This window comes from Megachile rotundata, chromosome 7 (genome assembly GCF_050947335.1).
Source record: "Megachile rotundata isolate GNS110a chromosome 7, iyMegRotu1, whole genome shotgun sequence".
NCBI lineage: Eukaryota > Metazoa > Arthropoda > Insecta > Hymenoptera > Megachilidae > Megachile > Megachile rotundata.
In genome coordinates, this window is record NC_134989.1 from 8203705 (window position 1) to 8221051 (window position 17347).

Sequence of the window (17347 nt, forward strand, 5' to 3'; positions counted from 1 at the left end):
TTCGAGAAAATCGAAATTTTAGTTTTTCGTAGTTCCACTGCTCGCCGCTAGATGGCGCCACCTGTACCGTTTTGTACCGAATTCGACAAAAATTGATTTCCTGGCTTTATTACGCATCAAAACGCATCAAACCCTAATAGAAATTTGTTTCTAAATGCCTCAGGAACCATACTACGTCGTCAAAGTGCCGAAATATTGCACTTTGCATGCGCAGTAGAATTGACATAGGCGGCTCATGTACTCATCGGAATGCTGACACAAAATAATTAATTACTCATTACCCCATTATTTCTGAACTTTTATGATCGAACCATGTAAATAATGCATTGCTGACGATTCTTCAATCATAAAAGTGCACAAAATATATCCATAAAGTGTGTAATTAATTATACTTAAAAATTTTTTTTCGTGATGTTAAAAACCATTCTTCTTTTGTAAAAAATATAGCTTATTTGCAATATTTGGTTGATATTGAAGCATGACGGTTTTCCGAAGCTTCCCTGAATTTTCATATGAAGCTGTGAAATTAATTACAAATTGCCTTTATCGACTGTCATAAAACAGGATTTGACTATACCTACAGATGTGAAACAGAAATCGACTTTATCTACTGTCGTAAAACAGGATTTGACTCTATCTACTGTCAGTAAACAGAATTTGACTATATCTACTGTCATTAAATATAATTTGACTAAATCTATATATATGAAAGAGGAATTGACTTGATCTACAAGTTTGCTATAGATCCATAAAATGCAATTTCTTTAACTTTCAAATGTAAAGCTTCAAACTCACAGTAAAGTGGCTTTCAAAATGCCTTCAACTTTCTCAACTAATTATTTTGAAATGAATTATTGTCTCTTACATATTTTTTACATATTTAAATTGCCAAGGCATTATTATTACAAATGTGAACTTGAATGCAAAATTCAATTACAAGGAAGCATTGACTTACATTTTGATGTACTTCTTAGAATCACCTTTTTGAAATACAAAGTACCGCTTCATAATTATAAAACCGCTTCCTCAGAAAAGTAAACACACACTTGCTAAATAATATTCTATGTGAATATTGCAGAAATTAATATAATCAATTATGAATCAAACATTGCACCTCTCAATAGTGATACAAACATCTGTATTTGAACTACTAATAAAGCATAATATATATCAGTATAAGTATAATTTATATCAAAGTTTAAATTGCTATTTAATTAATTTATCTAGGTTTTGCTAGAAACCCTGGCAACATTCCTCCATAATATTCCTCAACAATATTCCTCATTGTTATAATTAAGAAAAACTTGTAATTTATTAAGAATTATTATACGTCACATTTGTAAATAAAATTTTACGAAATTTATCTGATCATATTTCAATAATTTCCTCATTTGAAAAATTTACTTTCCTTATAAAATTATTCTGCAAAAACTGACAATTTCATGTTTCAAGCTACTTTACCCAAAATAATAAAATAAGAAAACGAAAAAATGATACGAAGAATAGCATACAGGAATTATATATGTCACGCTTTGTAATTATTTCATACAAAAAAGAATACAGTGGAACGGATAGAATAAATAACATTTAACAATGGTCGACGATATAACAATTCGAAACTTCACAAAATTTCAGCTTTCTCTAGTCGTAATGACAAAAAGGCACAGCAGTACACATTTCACAAAATTATGTAACTTCACATGTTAATGATTTATTAACTTATTTTCACATACAATAGTATTATGCGTGAACGATCAAACATTGTATAAACAAAATTTACAAAATAAAGTATAAGTCTTTACAGCTAAAAGCTACTAGTAGTAGTGGATCACATAGCTTCATACTTTTTTCTCGGTCAAGCAAATATTGCTTGCCGAGACTATTTCACTTCACTTTTTTTTTATTTTATGCTCTATCTCTCATTTATATTCATATTTATAATCATATTTATATCGAAATATATACAAGTATATACGCATACGCACGGCTATTGTCAACGTATGTGTATATACGTATACATATACGTATGTTTTTTTTATGACAAATATTAAATAAGCTAGCTTCCCTAGTTCTTGTTCTAGAACGGAATTTTGGGAACATGAAGGATGGGAATGGAGGCGCAGAAAAAAAGGTGTTCGCAAGTGGATGGTGTACACATATTGCGTATATGTGTTTCTCTATGTGTATACGTGTTATGTGTCTATGTGTTTCTTTTCATAGTACAGACGTATATTACATTCATTTAGATTCAACGATCTTGTAAATATAAAATTATCATCTCTTATTGTAATACCACTGACAAAATGATATAATATGTATAGGTATTATCTGCATCAATAGTCATATTGTACACCAAGAAGTGCATTCGTCGCTGTTTCCTAAGCTTATTTAATCGGTAATCGTAATCACGGTTAAATCGTTTGTCCTACAAAGTTTAATTAGTTTTCAGTTTTTCTTCATTTTATCTTTTTTTGGTGCCTCTTAAAACTATGTTCGTTCGCCAGAATTTGCATTTTCGTTTCTTTCTTTTACTGAACCCTCTATTCACACGATTCTCGCTTACTATCACTCTGTTTTTCATTTTTTTTGTTTCTTTTAACACCTTCGCAGCACACGCACACGCACTCACACGCAGTCTCAATCACTGTACAATTTTTCGCGACGATAAACAAAAGTCGCCTCGCTTTTCTTAATCTCTTTTAAAATATAACAAGCGAACGAAACGTTCCGTTAAATATAACTACAATTTCTTGTCTTTGATAAATAATGATAATAAATATCTGCCGAAGAACTTTCCACGATAAACTATCGATATATAGCTCTCGAAAAAATTTCCCCGCGTTTGCGACACCTTACCGCCGTAAATCGGCTAACTTTTAACCCGTTCGCAGTGAAACAGAAATAACGAGAAAACGATACACATAGGCCTTTCTCTTTATTTTACGATTCTTTGTGTTCGTTAATTCGATGCTCGATTCGATCCAAGAAAAAGCAACGCGGGTCAAAGTGGAAATTTGAAAAAAAGATTATTTATGAAAATAAAACTACAGTACGTGATAATAACGTAGACGTGTGTGTTTATTGCATTTATTTCCGCTAAAATTGGTCTTCCTACGCAAAACAAATTTCAATTGGACCAACAGCTAACAAAACGGTCAAATAAGACAAATTACAATAATATACATAGTGCAACTCGAGGTGCTAATAAAACAAAATATGTTATGTACAAAATTGATCTTTCAACCTGAAAAAAGGAAAAATTCCACAACGGAAGCACTCGCACACGCGTCGCTTTTTCCGCGATTTCTTAATCTCCCAGAATCGCATAAATATTAAATAATGCGCAGGTCGACGGTTATCGTACAGCAATAATTATCGGATAAGGCGTTATGTATAATTATTTACAGTACGGAAAATATACAAAGGACGTTGGCTCTACATTTTATACGTACACTCGATCATAAAGACGTTTGATTCTTGCGTACAATTACAATATATTGAGGTAAGTCTTTACTGGTTTCTTTATATTTATATATATATAAATTTCGTGTCGAATCGATCGCTAAGGATCGACTTAACGAAACTAACGAAGATGCCACGAGACAGAATCATATTCCACTGCGTGGCCACCGACGGGGCGAAGAAATCGAGCGATAAAATTAGAATTGTCTTATTTTTAAACGGTCCCATTTTGTGTGTGTATAGCGATGCCAGCCGTTTCCTTTTAGATCCCGAAATTCGACAACTCTCTTTGCCGTTTTTTTAACCCCCGAATACTTGAACAAATCGTCATCCGCGGCCGGTGATATGTCTTTCGCCACTGATCAAAACGGAAATCTACGAATCTGACTCATGATGCTTTTGGTCATTTCCAAGGTGCTACTAATTGCAGCCTCGGGTTTATTTTGCACATTGCTCTTCTCGTCGTTTACGCTTTTGGGAACCTACTTTTGAATTTTTTGCCTGCACGAGGCCCGACGACGCTATCTTGTCGCGAGCTTTTGATTTCATTTGATGTACCGTCACTGATTAGAGGTGCGAGAACAACATATTCGAAGGGGAAATTAATCGAGGAGCGTGTCATCGCCTATTCGGATACTGACGATTATTCGTTGTTCAGACAGAACGTTGGTTTTAACCCATCACTATTTTCAAACCCATCACTACTTTTTGAAAATATTCTGTTAAAAATTTGATGATGGAGCTTGAAATTACAATTAATTTTAAACTAGGAATCTAAAAATGTAAGTGTTATAGTATCTTTTTGTAGGAAATTAAAAATTGTACTGATTAGCTCAGTCAAATATATAGAGTTCTACTTAAAAAGTAAAATTATACTTTTCAAATATACTAATGCATATAAATGTGTAAATTTGATTCTAAAATATTTAATCACATAATGTTTAATTCTGCTCTGTAATATTTCTTACTATATTTCTCTAATGTAAAACAAGTTTTTTTTTTGTGAATCACCCTGTATGTTAAATTGTGGTATTTCATACACGATTGTAAATAAAATAATATTATTTACAGAGAAGTATTGTTACTGTTTGAGTTATTTCCTTTTAAGGTTACTAGTTTGTTATTTTTCCAAATCAGCACTTCATGAAAATAGCGAAGGGTTAAAACCAGTTCACAGATTCCTTTATTTGTACAATGTAAACGCTACTGGTCCTTGCATTTAGAATTTCAGTGCAGTAATATAATCGTGGAACTATGCAGGATGAAACTGAAGTGCATTATCGGATTCTATCGAATCACTTTTAATTGTATTAACTCAAGTCTTGCACAAAGTATCTTCCCATTTGCACCACAAATTTTGTAACAATATACGATAAATTCATCACAAGATTTTAAATAATCCGATACTTTTAATAAATAATCATATTCAATCTGTCACATCGAATTCTCACTATTTCCTCTAAAATATAATTCCAAATAATAATTCACAAAGACAATGAATGTATCATTACTCTCTTTTTTAACATGAAAGAAACATTTGTCACTGAATGACGATTTTGGTCCTCTATAGCTTTGAATATTTTACATGAGAATATTATATTCAGACACGTTTCAGGCTCTTTTCGTGATAAAATATTTCGAACAGTTACAAAAGGCAATCTGCAAAATACATATAAATTTTGTCTGTTTCTTTCCCTTTTTACAAAAAGTTCATCGTCCATTCGTACATTATTTATAGTATTTATTAGCAACGAATAATCGGCAGTATCTGAATCTGTTTGATCATTTTTGAAACTGACAAACAAAATTCGCGAACCTCTTTGTCTTTTGATACTTGCATCATTGTTTATTGTCTGTCTGCTATGTGTTCGCTTTCAAAACACTGCTTACTAAACTTCTGCTGAGATATAACATTGAAAATTACATTTTAAAACTATATTTTGCAATGAAAAGCTTTAATAAAAGCTCTGTGAATTTTAGGATATAGGCAATGATAAATTAGTATTGTAAATTGTAGACGATATTCAACTTTTGACATTTAACTCTTTGGCTGCAAGGTTATATTGATTGATTAAAACTTGTTAAATAATTCTGAATATTAGAAATTTTTTATATTTGTGAGAAAAATCTGATTTTGGGAAATTGGGGAATTGGGAAAAATTGGGAGAATTTGGGGAATTTGAGGAATTTGTGGATTTCTAAATTTAGAGTTTTAGAGATTTAGAAGAAGGTCTAGGAAATTTGGAGAATTTAAAAATGGGACAATTTCGGAAGTTGGGAAATTAGGAAGTTGAGAAATAATTAAGCTGGGAAATTAGAAAGTTGGGAAATGAAGAAGTTGGCAAATTACGAAATTGGTAAATTAGGAATTTGGGAAATGAAGAAGTTAGGAAATTAGAAGGTTGGGAAATTAAGAAGGTGGGAAATTAGGAAGTTAGGGAATTGAGAAGTTGGGAAATTAAAAAGCTAGGAAATTAGGAAATTGGGGAATGGAGAAGTTGGGAAATTAAGAAGGTGGAAATTAAGAAGCTAGGAAATTAGAAAGTTGGGGAATTGAGAAGTTGGGAAATTAGGAAGTTGAGGAATTGAGAAATTGGGAAATTAAGAAGTTGGGAAATTAGAAAGTTGGGAAATTAAGAAGGTGGGAAATTAAGAAGCTAGGAAATTAGGAAGTTGGGGAATTGAGAAGTTGGGAAATTAGGAAGTTGGGGAATTGAGAAGTTGGGAAATTAGGAAGTTGGGGAATTGAAAAATTGGGAAATTAGAAAGTTGGAAATTTGGAATATTAGGAAGTTTGAAAATTTGAGAATTTATAAATTTAAGGAAGTTTGAGGAAACTTGAAGATTTGAAAATTTGAAGATTTATAAGTTTGCAAATATAAAAATTTTCAAATATGAAAAAGCCAAAGGGTTAAAAGAATCATACAAATAACCCCGATTAGTAAGCAATGAATTGAATGATTATCCGGGAAAGTGTTCTGTCCTGGACAATAGGTTCCCGATCAGCCGATCGGACAAAAGAAAAATATCGATTTGATATTCGTTACGCGTATCCTACTAATTTTTAAAGATTTGCTCTGTATGCTTTTGTACATATTTATGCGTACATGCTTGCAAAGGAACATTTCTCGCGTCTCGGAGCTAAATTGTGCGATGATTTACGCGGTGTAGTTTCAAATGTTGCGTCGATACAAAAATAAGGGTGAATTACACGCTATCGTACCTCTCGAAATACGCTAAAAACAAAACGCGTTCGGGAAGAACGCGAAAGTCGAGTGTTTTACGCGAGGATCCATCGATCTCTCCGTTCCACACTCTTTCATTCTTATTTTCCATCTTTTCTATCTTTTTATCGAACAAAAGTCGCATCAAAACACATCGAAAAACGTCTCGTTAAAAGCGAAGATTCGTCGTGCGTTCAATTAAAACGTTCAATTAATCGGTTACCTATGTACAGATGTCAACCCATGAGTTGGCGTGTGATTTAAAGTAAGAGAAGCTCTCCAGTGAAGATTTCTGTTACATTTCGGTAGATGAGAATAATAATGACAATAACTGTTGAAGTAGCATTATCTCATTTGAGAGACGTTTGACTGTCATTATTTTTGGCCTAATTGTGACCGCTCAATATATCGCCGAAAATGCGTGTGGGCATTTTTCTATTCTGACCAACTGGAGCCTCTTCTCAGCCTCTAAGCCAACTAGTGGGTTGACATCGGTAAATTTTGCTCTTCCTTGACAGAATACCGTAGTCGAGACACTATTTTACCGCTTAGAGATATATTTTGTTACAAAATAATCGCGCGGATCAAAACGATCGACTACAAGGATTAAAAATCATCTCAACATAAAATTATTTAACTCCTTCGTTCATTTGATAGTGCTAAAACGTAATTTATTAAATTTTTCTATCGATGTCCTTGAAAATCTCTGTCTGTCCGCCATTTTGACGACGTATACATCGAAGGAGTTAAATATCAGAGATAAAAGAATTCCTCGTACATTTACATCTAAAAAACGATCGATTGGAAACGGTGCTTCTCTGTCGATTTTCTCACAAAAATATTTAAAAGTTATGTACATGTACTTGCTCTTGCTTAGTGTGTTCAAAAGAAATATGAATGATGAAATTAGGTTTTAGTTCTAAAATGGGACAATCAGACATTGGCGTAAATAGGATTTTGGTGGGGTCTGTTTTATATTTGCATGTTATATCGCCGTGTTTCATGTGTACGCGTTAGATAAACCTGCAGTAAGATACCGTAAGTTGTAACGTTGGCAAATTACAATGCGTTAGATTGCAACGCGTTGGATTACCACATGTTAAATTACTGCGCGTTAGATATCTACGCGTTACATTACCACACGTTGAATAAGTACACGTTAGACCACCATGCGTTACATTACAACGCGTGAGATTACCACACGTTAGATCACGACGCGTGAGATCACCACGTGTTAGATTATTGCGCGTTAGATATCTACGCGTTACATTACCACGCGTTACATTACAACGTGTGAGATTACTACGGGTTAAACTACGACGCGTGAGATTACCACATGTTAGATCACGACGCGTGAGATCACCACGTGTTAGATTATTGCGCGTTAGATATCTACGCGTTACATTACCACGCGTTACATTACAACGTGTGAGATTACTACTGGTTAAACTACGACGCGTGAGATTACCACATGTTAGATCACGACGCGTGAGAACACCACGTGTTAGATTATTGCGCGTTAGATATCTACGCGTTACATTACAACGTGTGAGATTACCACGGGATAGATTGCGACGCATGAGATTACCACATGTTAGATCACGACGTGTTTCGATTATTGCACGTTAGATATCTACGCGTTACATTTCTACACGTCAGATAACTACGCGTGGCGTTACTACACATTAGATAACAACGCGTCGTATTATTACACGTCTAATAACCAAGTGTTGCATTTCTACACGTCAGATAATCACGCGTGGCATTACTACACGTCAGTTAACCACGCATTGCATTACTACGCGTCGAATAACAACGCGTTGCATTCCTACACGTCACATAACCACGCATCGCATTACTACACGTCGAATAACCACGCGTCGCATTACTACACGTCAGATAAGCACGCGCCGCATTACTACACGTCAGATAACCACGCGTCAGATCTCCACACGTCAATCTCCACCACGCATATTTCCATTTTAAAGGGAACCGGCTTTATATTCTCACCTAGTTACGCCAATGCTTGCAAAATTCTAATACGTCATTAGATTACACGCAAACTATGTAAGTCTTATTCCTCTTCTCATCCATCCTACACCTCCGAATGTTAATGTAACATTCGACGCAACAATGTCTCGCATTTCACAGTATATTCCTTCCAAATCCGACAAAACTATCACAAAATTTGGTCAACTAAGAGAAACCTCATAGTCTGCGCTTTTTTTTTTACAATCGATGCGTTCATTGTACGGAAACATGGTTTGTTATTTGAATAAAAGTTTCTTGAATCAGTCGCTGGTGTCACATTCCCACACAATTTGAAACGTAAGTAATGTAAAGATGTAGGTAATTTGGGAGTGAAATTTCGAGTGACGATAAAGCGGCCATAAATAAATTGCTTGTGTTAATATTTGGACATGTGAGTATAACTGAATTTGCTGCTTTGTAGAAAGGAGTTATTTTAATTTTGTTTGGCGTGTTTTATGAAAGCATAAATTATGAGTTGCAAGGAAGGTGTGGATTGCGAGGAAATAGGAGTCTGGTGTTTGAGAAAAATGGCGATATATGGGAAGGTTTCAATGATCTTGGTTGATACTCTTTGTAAGTAACAGAGTTTTAGATTTGGGATGTTAGAAATTATTACATTCGAAAATTCATAAATTTATAAATTTAATAATTGTCCAAGGTACTAAAGTTAAAATGTGGAATTTTGAGAAATTTAGAAATTTGGGATTTGATGCTTTTGGAAATTGAATATTTGGAATTTATGAAGTTAACAATTTGGACATTTGGAGATTTGGGAATTTGGAAATTTGGAAATTTGGAAATTTGGAAATTTGAGAATTTGATAATTTGGAAATTTGAGAATTTGGGAATTTGATAATTTGGGAATTTGAGGATTTGGAAATTTGAGAATTTGGAAATTTTGAATTGGAAAGTTTGGAAATTTGAGAACTTAAGAATTTGGGAATTTGGGAATTTGAGAATTCAAAAATTTTTAAATACAAAAATTTGGAAACTTATAAACATAACAATTTTTATAATAAATAATAATTCTCCCTTATACAAAGCTGCAAAATTTCAGAAATAACAAAATGTCCAAATATTAATGCAACAGTATGTAATTTTCTCAAATTCAGTTTCTGCGTTTCTACAACTTTCACTATCATAAATTCTTGCTAATTTTCAAGATACGAATCCAACAACTTGAAGACAGAAACGTGTCCAAATAAATTTACAAGGTATTTTAACAAACCAAGAATTTAACCTACTCTAAAGGTAGAATTTCTGCCAAAGATAGAATATATCGATTAGCTTGTGATATACACGATACTCCACAATAATTTGTTGTTTTTTAAGGGTTAAGTGATAAATCATGTATACAATTTTATCAGGAATGAAACAGCGATGCGTATTAGGAAACTTTTTTACTGTCAGGGACGGCGGAGAAAATTTTTCTCGAGTGCGAAGTTTAGGAATTTGGAGATTAGGGGATTTGGAGATATGAAGATTTAGAGATTTGGAAATTAGAAGGTTTGGAGACTTGGAGAATTGTGAATTTGGAGATTTTGAGATTTGGTGATTTGGAGATTTGGAGATATAGAGATTTGGAGATTTGGAGATTTAGAGATTTAGAGATTTAGAGATTTGGAGATTTGGGGATTTGGAGATTTGGAGATTTGAGGATTTGGAGATTTGGAGATTTGGAGAATTATGAATTTGGAGATTAATAGACTTCGAGACTTAGAGATTTCAAGAATTACGAATTTGGAGAATTGCGAATTTAGATATTTGGAGAATTTGAAATGTAGACATATTAAGCTTTGGAGATACAAGACTGTTTAGTTTAGAAATTTATTATCGTTGCAATTTAGACAATTGTAGATTTGGAAATTTCAAAATTTGAGGATTTGTCAACCAGCAGATGTAGATATGGGAAATTTCCAAATTTGATAATTTAAGAATTTGGAGGCTACGGAATTTAGAGATTGGAAGATTGGAAGGTTGGGGTATTGGACAATCAGGAGGATTGGAAAGTTGGAGTATTGGACAATTAGGGAATTACGAATTTAGAGAAATGCCGAATCGGATAGTTGGAGAATTGGAAAGTTACATTAATACAGATTTGAAGGTTTAGGGATTTGGGGATTTAGAGCTTTACTGATCTGGACATTCGAGAACTCGAGAATTTTGAACTTTGCATCCCACAAATTTGAACATTTACAACTCCGAAATTTTCAAACAAAATTTAAAAACCGTCAGAAATTCGAAATTTACAGACTCGGGGTTTGGTCATTCGGGAATGTAAAAGTTACAATACAAACTTGAAAATTTGGGTACATGGAAGCTTGAAAATTTGGAAATCTAGAAATGTAGAAATGTGGAAATGTAGAAATTTGGAACTGTGGAAAATTAGAAATCTGGAAGTCTGAAAATTTAGAAATTTGGAAATCCGTGAATCTCAGAGTAAAAAGTGGTAAAACATCTTCCAAATTTCTAAATATGGAATTCCACACACAGCAAGGACACAGACGTGGAATACTGTCCACACATTTCGCACCGGCCCTGCTATATATCGCGGAGAAACAACGAATTATCCTAAAACCACGCGAAGAAACATCTCGATCGAATAATCTTTAGCAACTCGATTACATCCTATCCTTTGTTACATCTACGTTAGTCTTTTCAATCACAATCGATTGACATTCTTCCCCCCATCTAATAATCCTCTTCAATTGACAAGATCTTTTAGCGTTCTACGTTATAAAGCTTTCATTGCTGCTTTCACCGTTTATGTACAAGAAAAAACGAACGTCTACGTTATGGAGAATCCAGAGAAATTATTAACATTTACTTTCGAAGTTTTTTCATTCCGTCGGAGCAACAACTTGTTTTATTTAATAAATTGGTTCTTCCTTAACTTCGATTAAACGGGTCACAATGAGCTTTCAAATATGTTTCATTTAATGCCCCATCCTTATTAAAATCGATATTTGTCGTTGCTCCGAAAGAAGAAATTTTTACAACAATTAGTTTATTTTACATTTTTACGTTTTCTTTTTTTGAGAAACAACGTTCGCTTTTATACTGCGATTTTTTTATGAATATCAAGCAGTCAAAGTTGGGATTAGAATGAAAGTGAAATTTTGGTATAAAGGGATTCGAAAAATATCGCAATATAGAAGTGAATGTTGTATGGCAACAGAAGTGAGTCTAATTCTAGCAAAGCTTTAGAGAAACTTGAGAGCTTTACATTGAGTTCCAAACTTAGTTCTTAGTAATATAAAACATTTGTTGGTATAGTTGTTATTCAATTTTGCACTTGGTGCACATATGTTTGATATTGTACATTTTGCCAGATGGCAGAGGATTTTTTGTAGATTTATACTTTGACTGCCATGTTAGTTTCATAGTCAGTTTCATATTCAAATTATGAAATTTTCAGATTTTTTAATTTAAGAGATTCAAGGAATTAGAAATATAGGAATGCATATTTTTGTATGATTTTGAATGTGTAAAGTTGCAGATTGTTAGAAATTTTGATTTGGAAATTGCAGAATTTGAAATTTTGAGGTTTAGAAATTTACAAAATTTAGACATTTAGACATTTACAGATTTAGAAATTTAAAAATTTGAAAATTCACAGATGTACAAATTTGCAATTTTGAAACTTATAAATGTAGACACTGAGAAATAAAATAATTTAGGAATTTACAATTTCACAAACTTTTAAATTACCAATGTGCATATGTTCAAATTAACAAATTAATACATTTACAAATTTACAGACTTACAAGTTTACAAATCTTGATATTTACAAATCAAGAAATTTACAATTTTGAGAATTTGCAAGACTTCAAATTTTCAATATGAAAATTTACAAATCTTAAAATTTATAAATGGAGTAATTTACAAATCTTGAAATTCATTTAAAGAATTAATAAATCTTGAAATTTATAAATCAACAAATTTTTAATTTTACAAATTGAAGAATTTATAAATCTTCAACTGTAGAAATGAAATAATTTGCAAACATTAAGATTAGAAATTAAGTAACTTACAAATTTTGAAATTCACAATTTTAAGAATTTATAAATCTTGAGATACTGAATTTGCAAATTTACAAATCTTAAAATTTAGAAATGTTGTAATTTACAGATTTTGTAATTCATAATTAAAGAAATTTACAAATCTTGAAATTTACAATTTTGAAAATATACAAAGACTGTAATCTGCAAATATAATTTACAAATTTTGAAATTTACAATTTGCGAAATATACATAGACTGAAACCTGCAAATTTAATTTACAAATTTTTAAACTTACAATTTCAAAAATATACAAAGACCGTAATCTGCAAATATAATTTACAAATTTTGAAATTTACCATTTGAAAAATATACAAGGATTGTAATCTGTAACTTAATTTACAAATTTTGAAATTTACAGTTTTGAAAATTTACAAAAACCTGAAATTTGCCAACTTAAAAATTTGCAAATTTATAAGTCTAAAAATGTACAAATCTTGAAATTTACTTGAAATCTTGAAAGTTCAGAAATTTAATAATTTACAATTTCACAAATTTCTACTTTACAAAACTTGCTAATTTTCAAATGTTCAAAAACTCCACCTTGTTCTATATTTCCAATTCTAAAATTTTTCTACTAACTGTTTAATTACACATTACAAATTCACAACTCTAACCTATATCAAAATTTCCTCTCCAAATTCCTATAAAAAACCACAAAAAAATTATTCAAATTCCCAAGTACCTTCGCAAAGCAATATATAACAAAAACAGTCAGTAAAAATCTAATAAAAATGAATTCAATGATTTTCACTAGTTCAACATTCGATCCAAATCACGTCAGTCAAAGTATTAAATCAAACATTATCGAACCCAATCTAAAACCTTGATTTCTACCAAGAATTGCGATCGGTACAAACAGAAAAACGTCCTCGATTTCGACAAACCTTTTCTCAAAGACAACCTTCAACACGTTGACTGCCTCAGTGGATAGCCATATGACTAGTACAGGACAATAAAAATCCCCAACTCGATCCCTCTCCAAAACGCATCGAAACACGCAATAATGTAAAGTTAGAAATTGTAAATAGTCAACTGTGCGAATCGAGTCGAGTGTCAAGGATATTCAGGATTCGTTAATCTTAATAACAACATATAATTCTCAGTAATATTCACAATTTTCTTTTCATCTTTATTTACCACCGTGTTCAATCAACGTGTATCTCAAAAAAACGTATCTAAGGTGGCTCAAGGATCGTGGATCACCGACATTGCTTTTGTTCCGTCGTCACAGGATTCATAGAAGCGACGGATTTCTTCGACGACCTCTTCCCTTCCGGTTTCGAAACTCCAGCCTCGGATCCCTTTCCGGTCACCTTGCAAGACCTGCCGGTGCTCTTCTGCTCTTTACGCGATTCCGTCATCTTGTCCAGCTCTGACATCGCCTCCTGTATGGCGTTCTCCAGTTGCATGTTCAATTTACGACTTCTAGAAAACGAAACAGCAAACGAGAGATTCGTTCGATTAGTCGGGGAACGGCACTGGATGGGTTCTAGGAGCAACAGCGAAGCCGCGATACATCTAAGATGCGCTACGCAGCTACCACTACTTTGCTGTCGGCGTTCGGCTAAGACTACGAACAATCGGTTCTTGATCGATTGCAAGATTGTGGAAAACCCTTTGCACGGTGGGAAAACTTGATTTAATTGAGGAAGAATAGAGTTTCCAAGTTTCTTTTTATTTGGTATTTTATTTTGATGCGTTAACCTCTGAGTGGGTTATTAGCAACTCTTGGATTAAGTCAGTGATGGGCTCGGTGGAGAAAAAATAAAGAATCGATAGTTAATTTTTTAATTATGATGATAGAATTGTATGATGAAGTTTGAAATTTGGTATTTTTATGGTTTAAAATTTTAGGAGTGAGAATTTGAAGGTTGGAAAATTACAAGATTTGTTAACTTTGGTGTTTTTTAATTTTGCAAATTTTTAATTTTAGTATCTTTCAATTTTGAAACTTTACAAATTGCAGTGTTTTTTCGAAATTTTGTAACTTTACAGATTCCAATATTTCTTTGAAATTTTGTAACTTTACAGATTTCAATATTTCTTTGAAATTTTATAGCTTTACGATATTTCAGTATTTTTATAAATTTTAAATTTTTACGAACTTCAGTATTTCTTTGAAATTTTGAAACATTACAAATTTCTGTATTTCTTTGAAATTTTGTAACTTCACAAACTTCACTGTCTTTAAATACTGTAAATTTTTTAATTTGAGTATTTTCAAATTCTGTAAATTTCCTAATTTATTAATTAATAAATTAAAAATTTTAATATTTGAAATTTCTAAATTTTCAAACTTTTAATACGTTTATTTCTAAATTTCCAAATATTTCATAAGATCTGCCCATCACTGAATTAACCAAATTGAATCAAATTAATTAAAATGCCCTCAAAAAATTAATTAAAATACCTAATTGCATTAATTTCCTCAAACTTCAATTTTAAAATACCTTTTTATACATTTCTTCTGCTTTGGGACTTGTAATTTATTACTGTCTTGTCATATTGTTTATCAAAATGAAATTATACCAATAATTTTGAAAAGCAACGAAATTATAATAAATTATTCAATCTACAAACGTGTGGCAACACAATAAAAATTAATATTCTTCTTATTTTACTATATTAACTGTCATGACAATTTTATTAATTTATGCTTCTTATTTATTAATGTAATTATTAGTCTAATAAATGAAAATAATACTAGTTAAAAAATAGGAATAGTGGGATTATTAAAAAGTTTGTAATTATGATTTTTAATTAATTTAATATTAAATTAAATATTATTAATTTCAACTTCTATTTTATTTAAATATTGACTTAAACTTGTAATTTATTCAAGTACTGATTTTAACTCCTAATTTATGCAAACATTAATTTTAACTTTCATTTTATTCAAACATTGACTTAAACTTTTAATTTATTCAAATATTAATTTCAACTTCAAATTTGTTCAAATAATTCAATCTTTCACTACCAACTTTTCAGAACTTTCTCCCGTCTCTTTTTCCTGGAAGCAGAAGGAATTCGCTAATACTTCGCTGCGCGGAAAAATTGATGAACAGTGTATCGTACTACAAAGGGTTTAACATTAAGGAAAAAAAATGCAAAAGTTATATTTAAATAGAAATACTAAGCGATTAAAGTTGCACATACGTTTGCAGAGTGTAACGACTAAAACGCGCAACTGCGATCAAAGAGAGTCAGAGTAAAGGCATTTTCCAGCAAAGGTCTTTTAAAAAGTGTACGTTAAAAGCTTTCTACTGTTAAATTGAAAATCGCGAGACTAAAAATCGCAGCTACGCAGAAAGTTTCTTAAATTTAACAGAGACTCGATATCATTGGCTGTTGGTTTGCTAATAAATGCTATACTAAATTGATCCATTAAACAATTTTTGTTTGGACGCTGAATAGATGGAAAATAATAAAATATGAGTGGATCAACTTTGTAAAGCATTTATCGGTTTTAATTGTTTATACCTCTTGTGCGGTTTGGGTACGGTTGGACAAAGGATGATAATATACGAAATAGAGTTTCATTCAATTCTATACATAAAATATGTATTCCTCATTTTTAATAAATTTATAAATATTTGTTATAGAAACTTTTTTAACTTGTGTACTTGCTTTTTATATTTTATTTTTTCTTGCTCACAGTTTGTACTTTTGAAATGTACAAACTAATTTTCTCATATGGTAAAGTCTTATTTTGCAAATATGATGTGTTTCTTATGTATAATTTTATAATTCCGCTAATATGGACATTTATATAATTTTTAAATCAATAATAAAATACATTTAATATGCTACAAATTAAAATAAAAATTAATAATATTTTAAAACATTGAATGTTCAAAATTTGATACAAAATTTATTGCAATCTGAAGTAAGATTAGAAAATATAAATTAATGCATGTAACTAATTAACTAATTATAAAAAAGTCTAAGTGAATATATTTTTTTCCGTTACCTAATGAATTAAAATGAAGGTTAATTTAAAAATATTATTAAAGAAAATAATTACAATGTCATTTTTAGAGCTATTTGATCAAAAGACATAAAGCATGAAAATTAAAATAAAAATTACAAAATATAAATATATTGTTAGTTAACGAAATTGTAAAATATAGACATACTAGTTTTACTTTTGTATGCCACAATCTTTCAGAAATATTTTGTTGTTAAAAATGCAATAATATTCAGCATCTAAATATACACATTTATGGGAGAATAAAACAGATAAATGCAAATTAAATAAAATACTATAGTACCTACTTCAGTAAAGCAAGAAATTAATGAAAATTATTCATACTGCAATGAAAAAATATAAATATAACATTTGAAACATTGAAAGCAATTACATTAGAGAAAGTATTTGTAGAAATTTAATGAAAATATTATAACTACACGTGCAACAATATAGATAGCATCATCAAGTTTTAAATTAAAAGTTTTAAAAAAGCAAATACGTCTGGACGTTTAATCTGTTATGTACCTCCATTAGCAATGTTTTCAAACGTGAATAGAGATGATTTATAGCGAGATTCATTAAATCAGAATGTAGAG

General features: G+C 31.3%; 1 protein-coding gene across 4 annotated transcripts in view; it reads right to left on the minus strand.

Moving 5' to 3' along the window:
• Nucleotides 1-13877: 13877 nt before the first annotated feature.
• LOC100879726 (uncharacterized) overlaps nucleotides 13878-17347 on the minus strand; it is a 448351-nt gene continuing 444881 nt past the window's right edge. For 2 of the 4 annotated variants that reach the window (XM_012284086.2, XM_076533367.1), the window contains exon 9: nucleotides 13878-14206. In XM_012284086.2, the coding sequence (XP_012139476.2) occupies nucleotides 13981-14206 (226 nt within the window). In that variant the 3' untranslated portion in view covers nucleotides 13878-13980. The remainder of the gene's footprint in view (nucleotides 14207-17347) is intronic. The other 2 variants (XM_076533368.1, XM_076533369.1) reach the window with 2 other exon arrangements.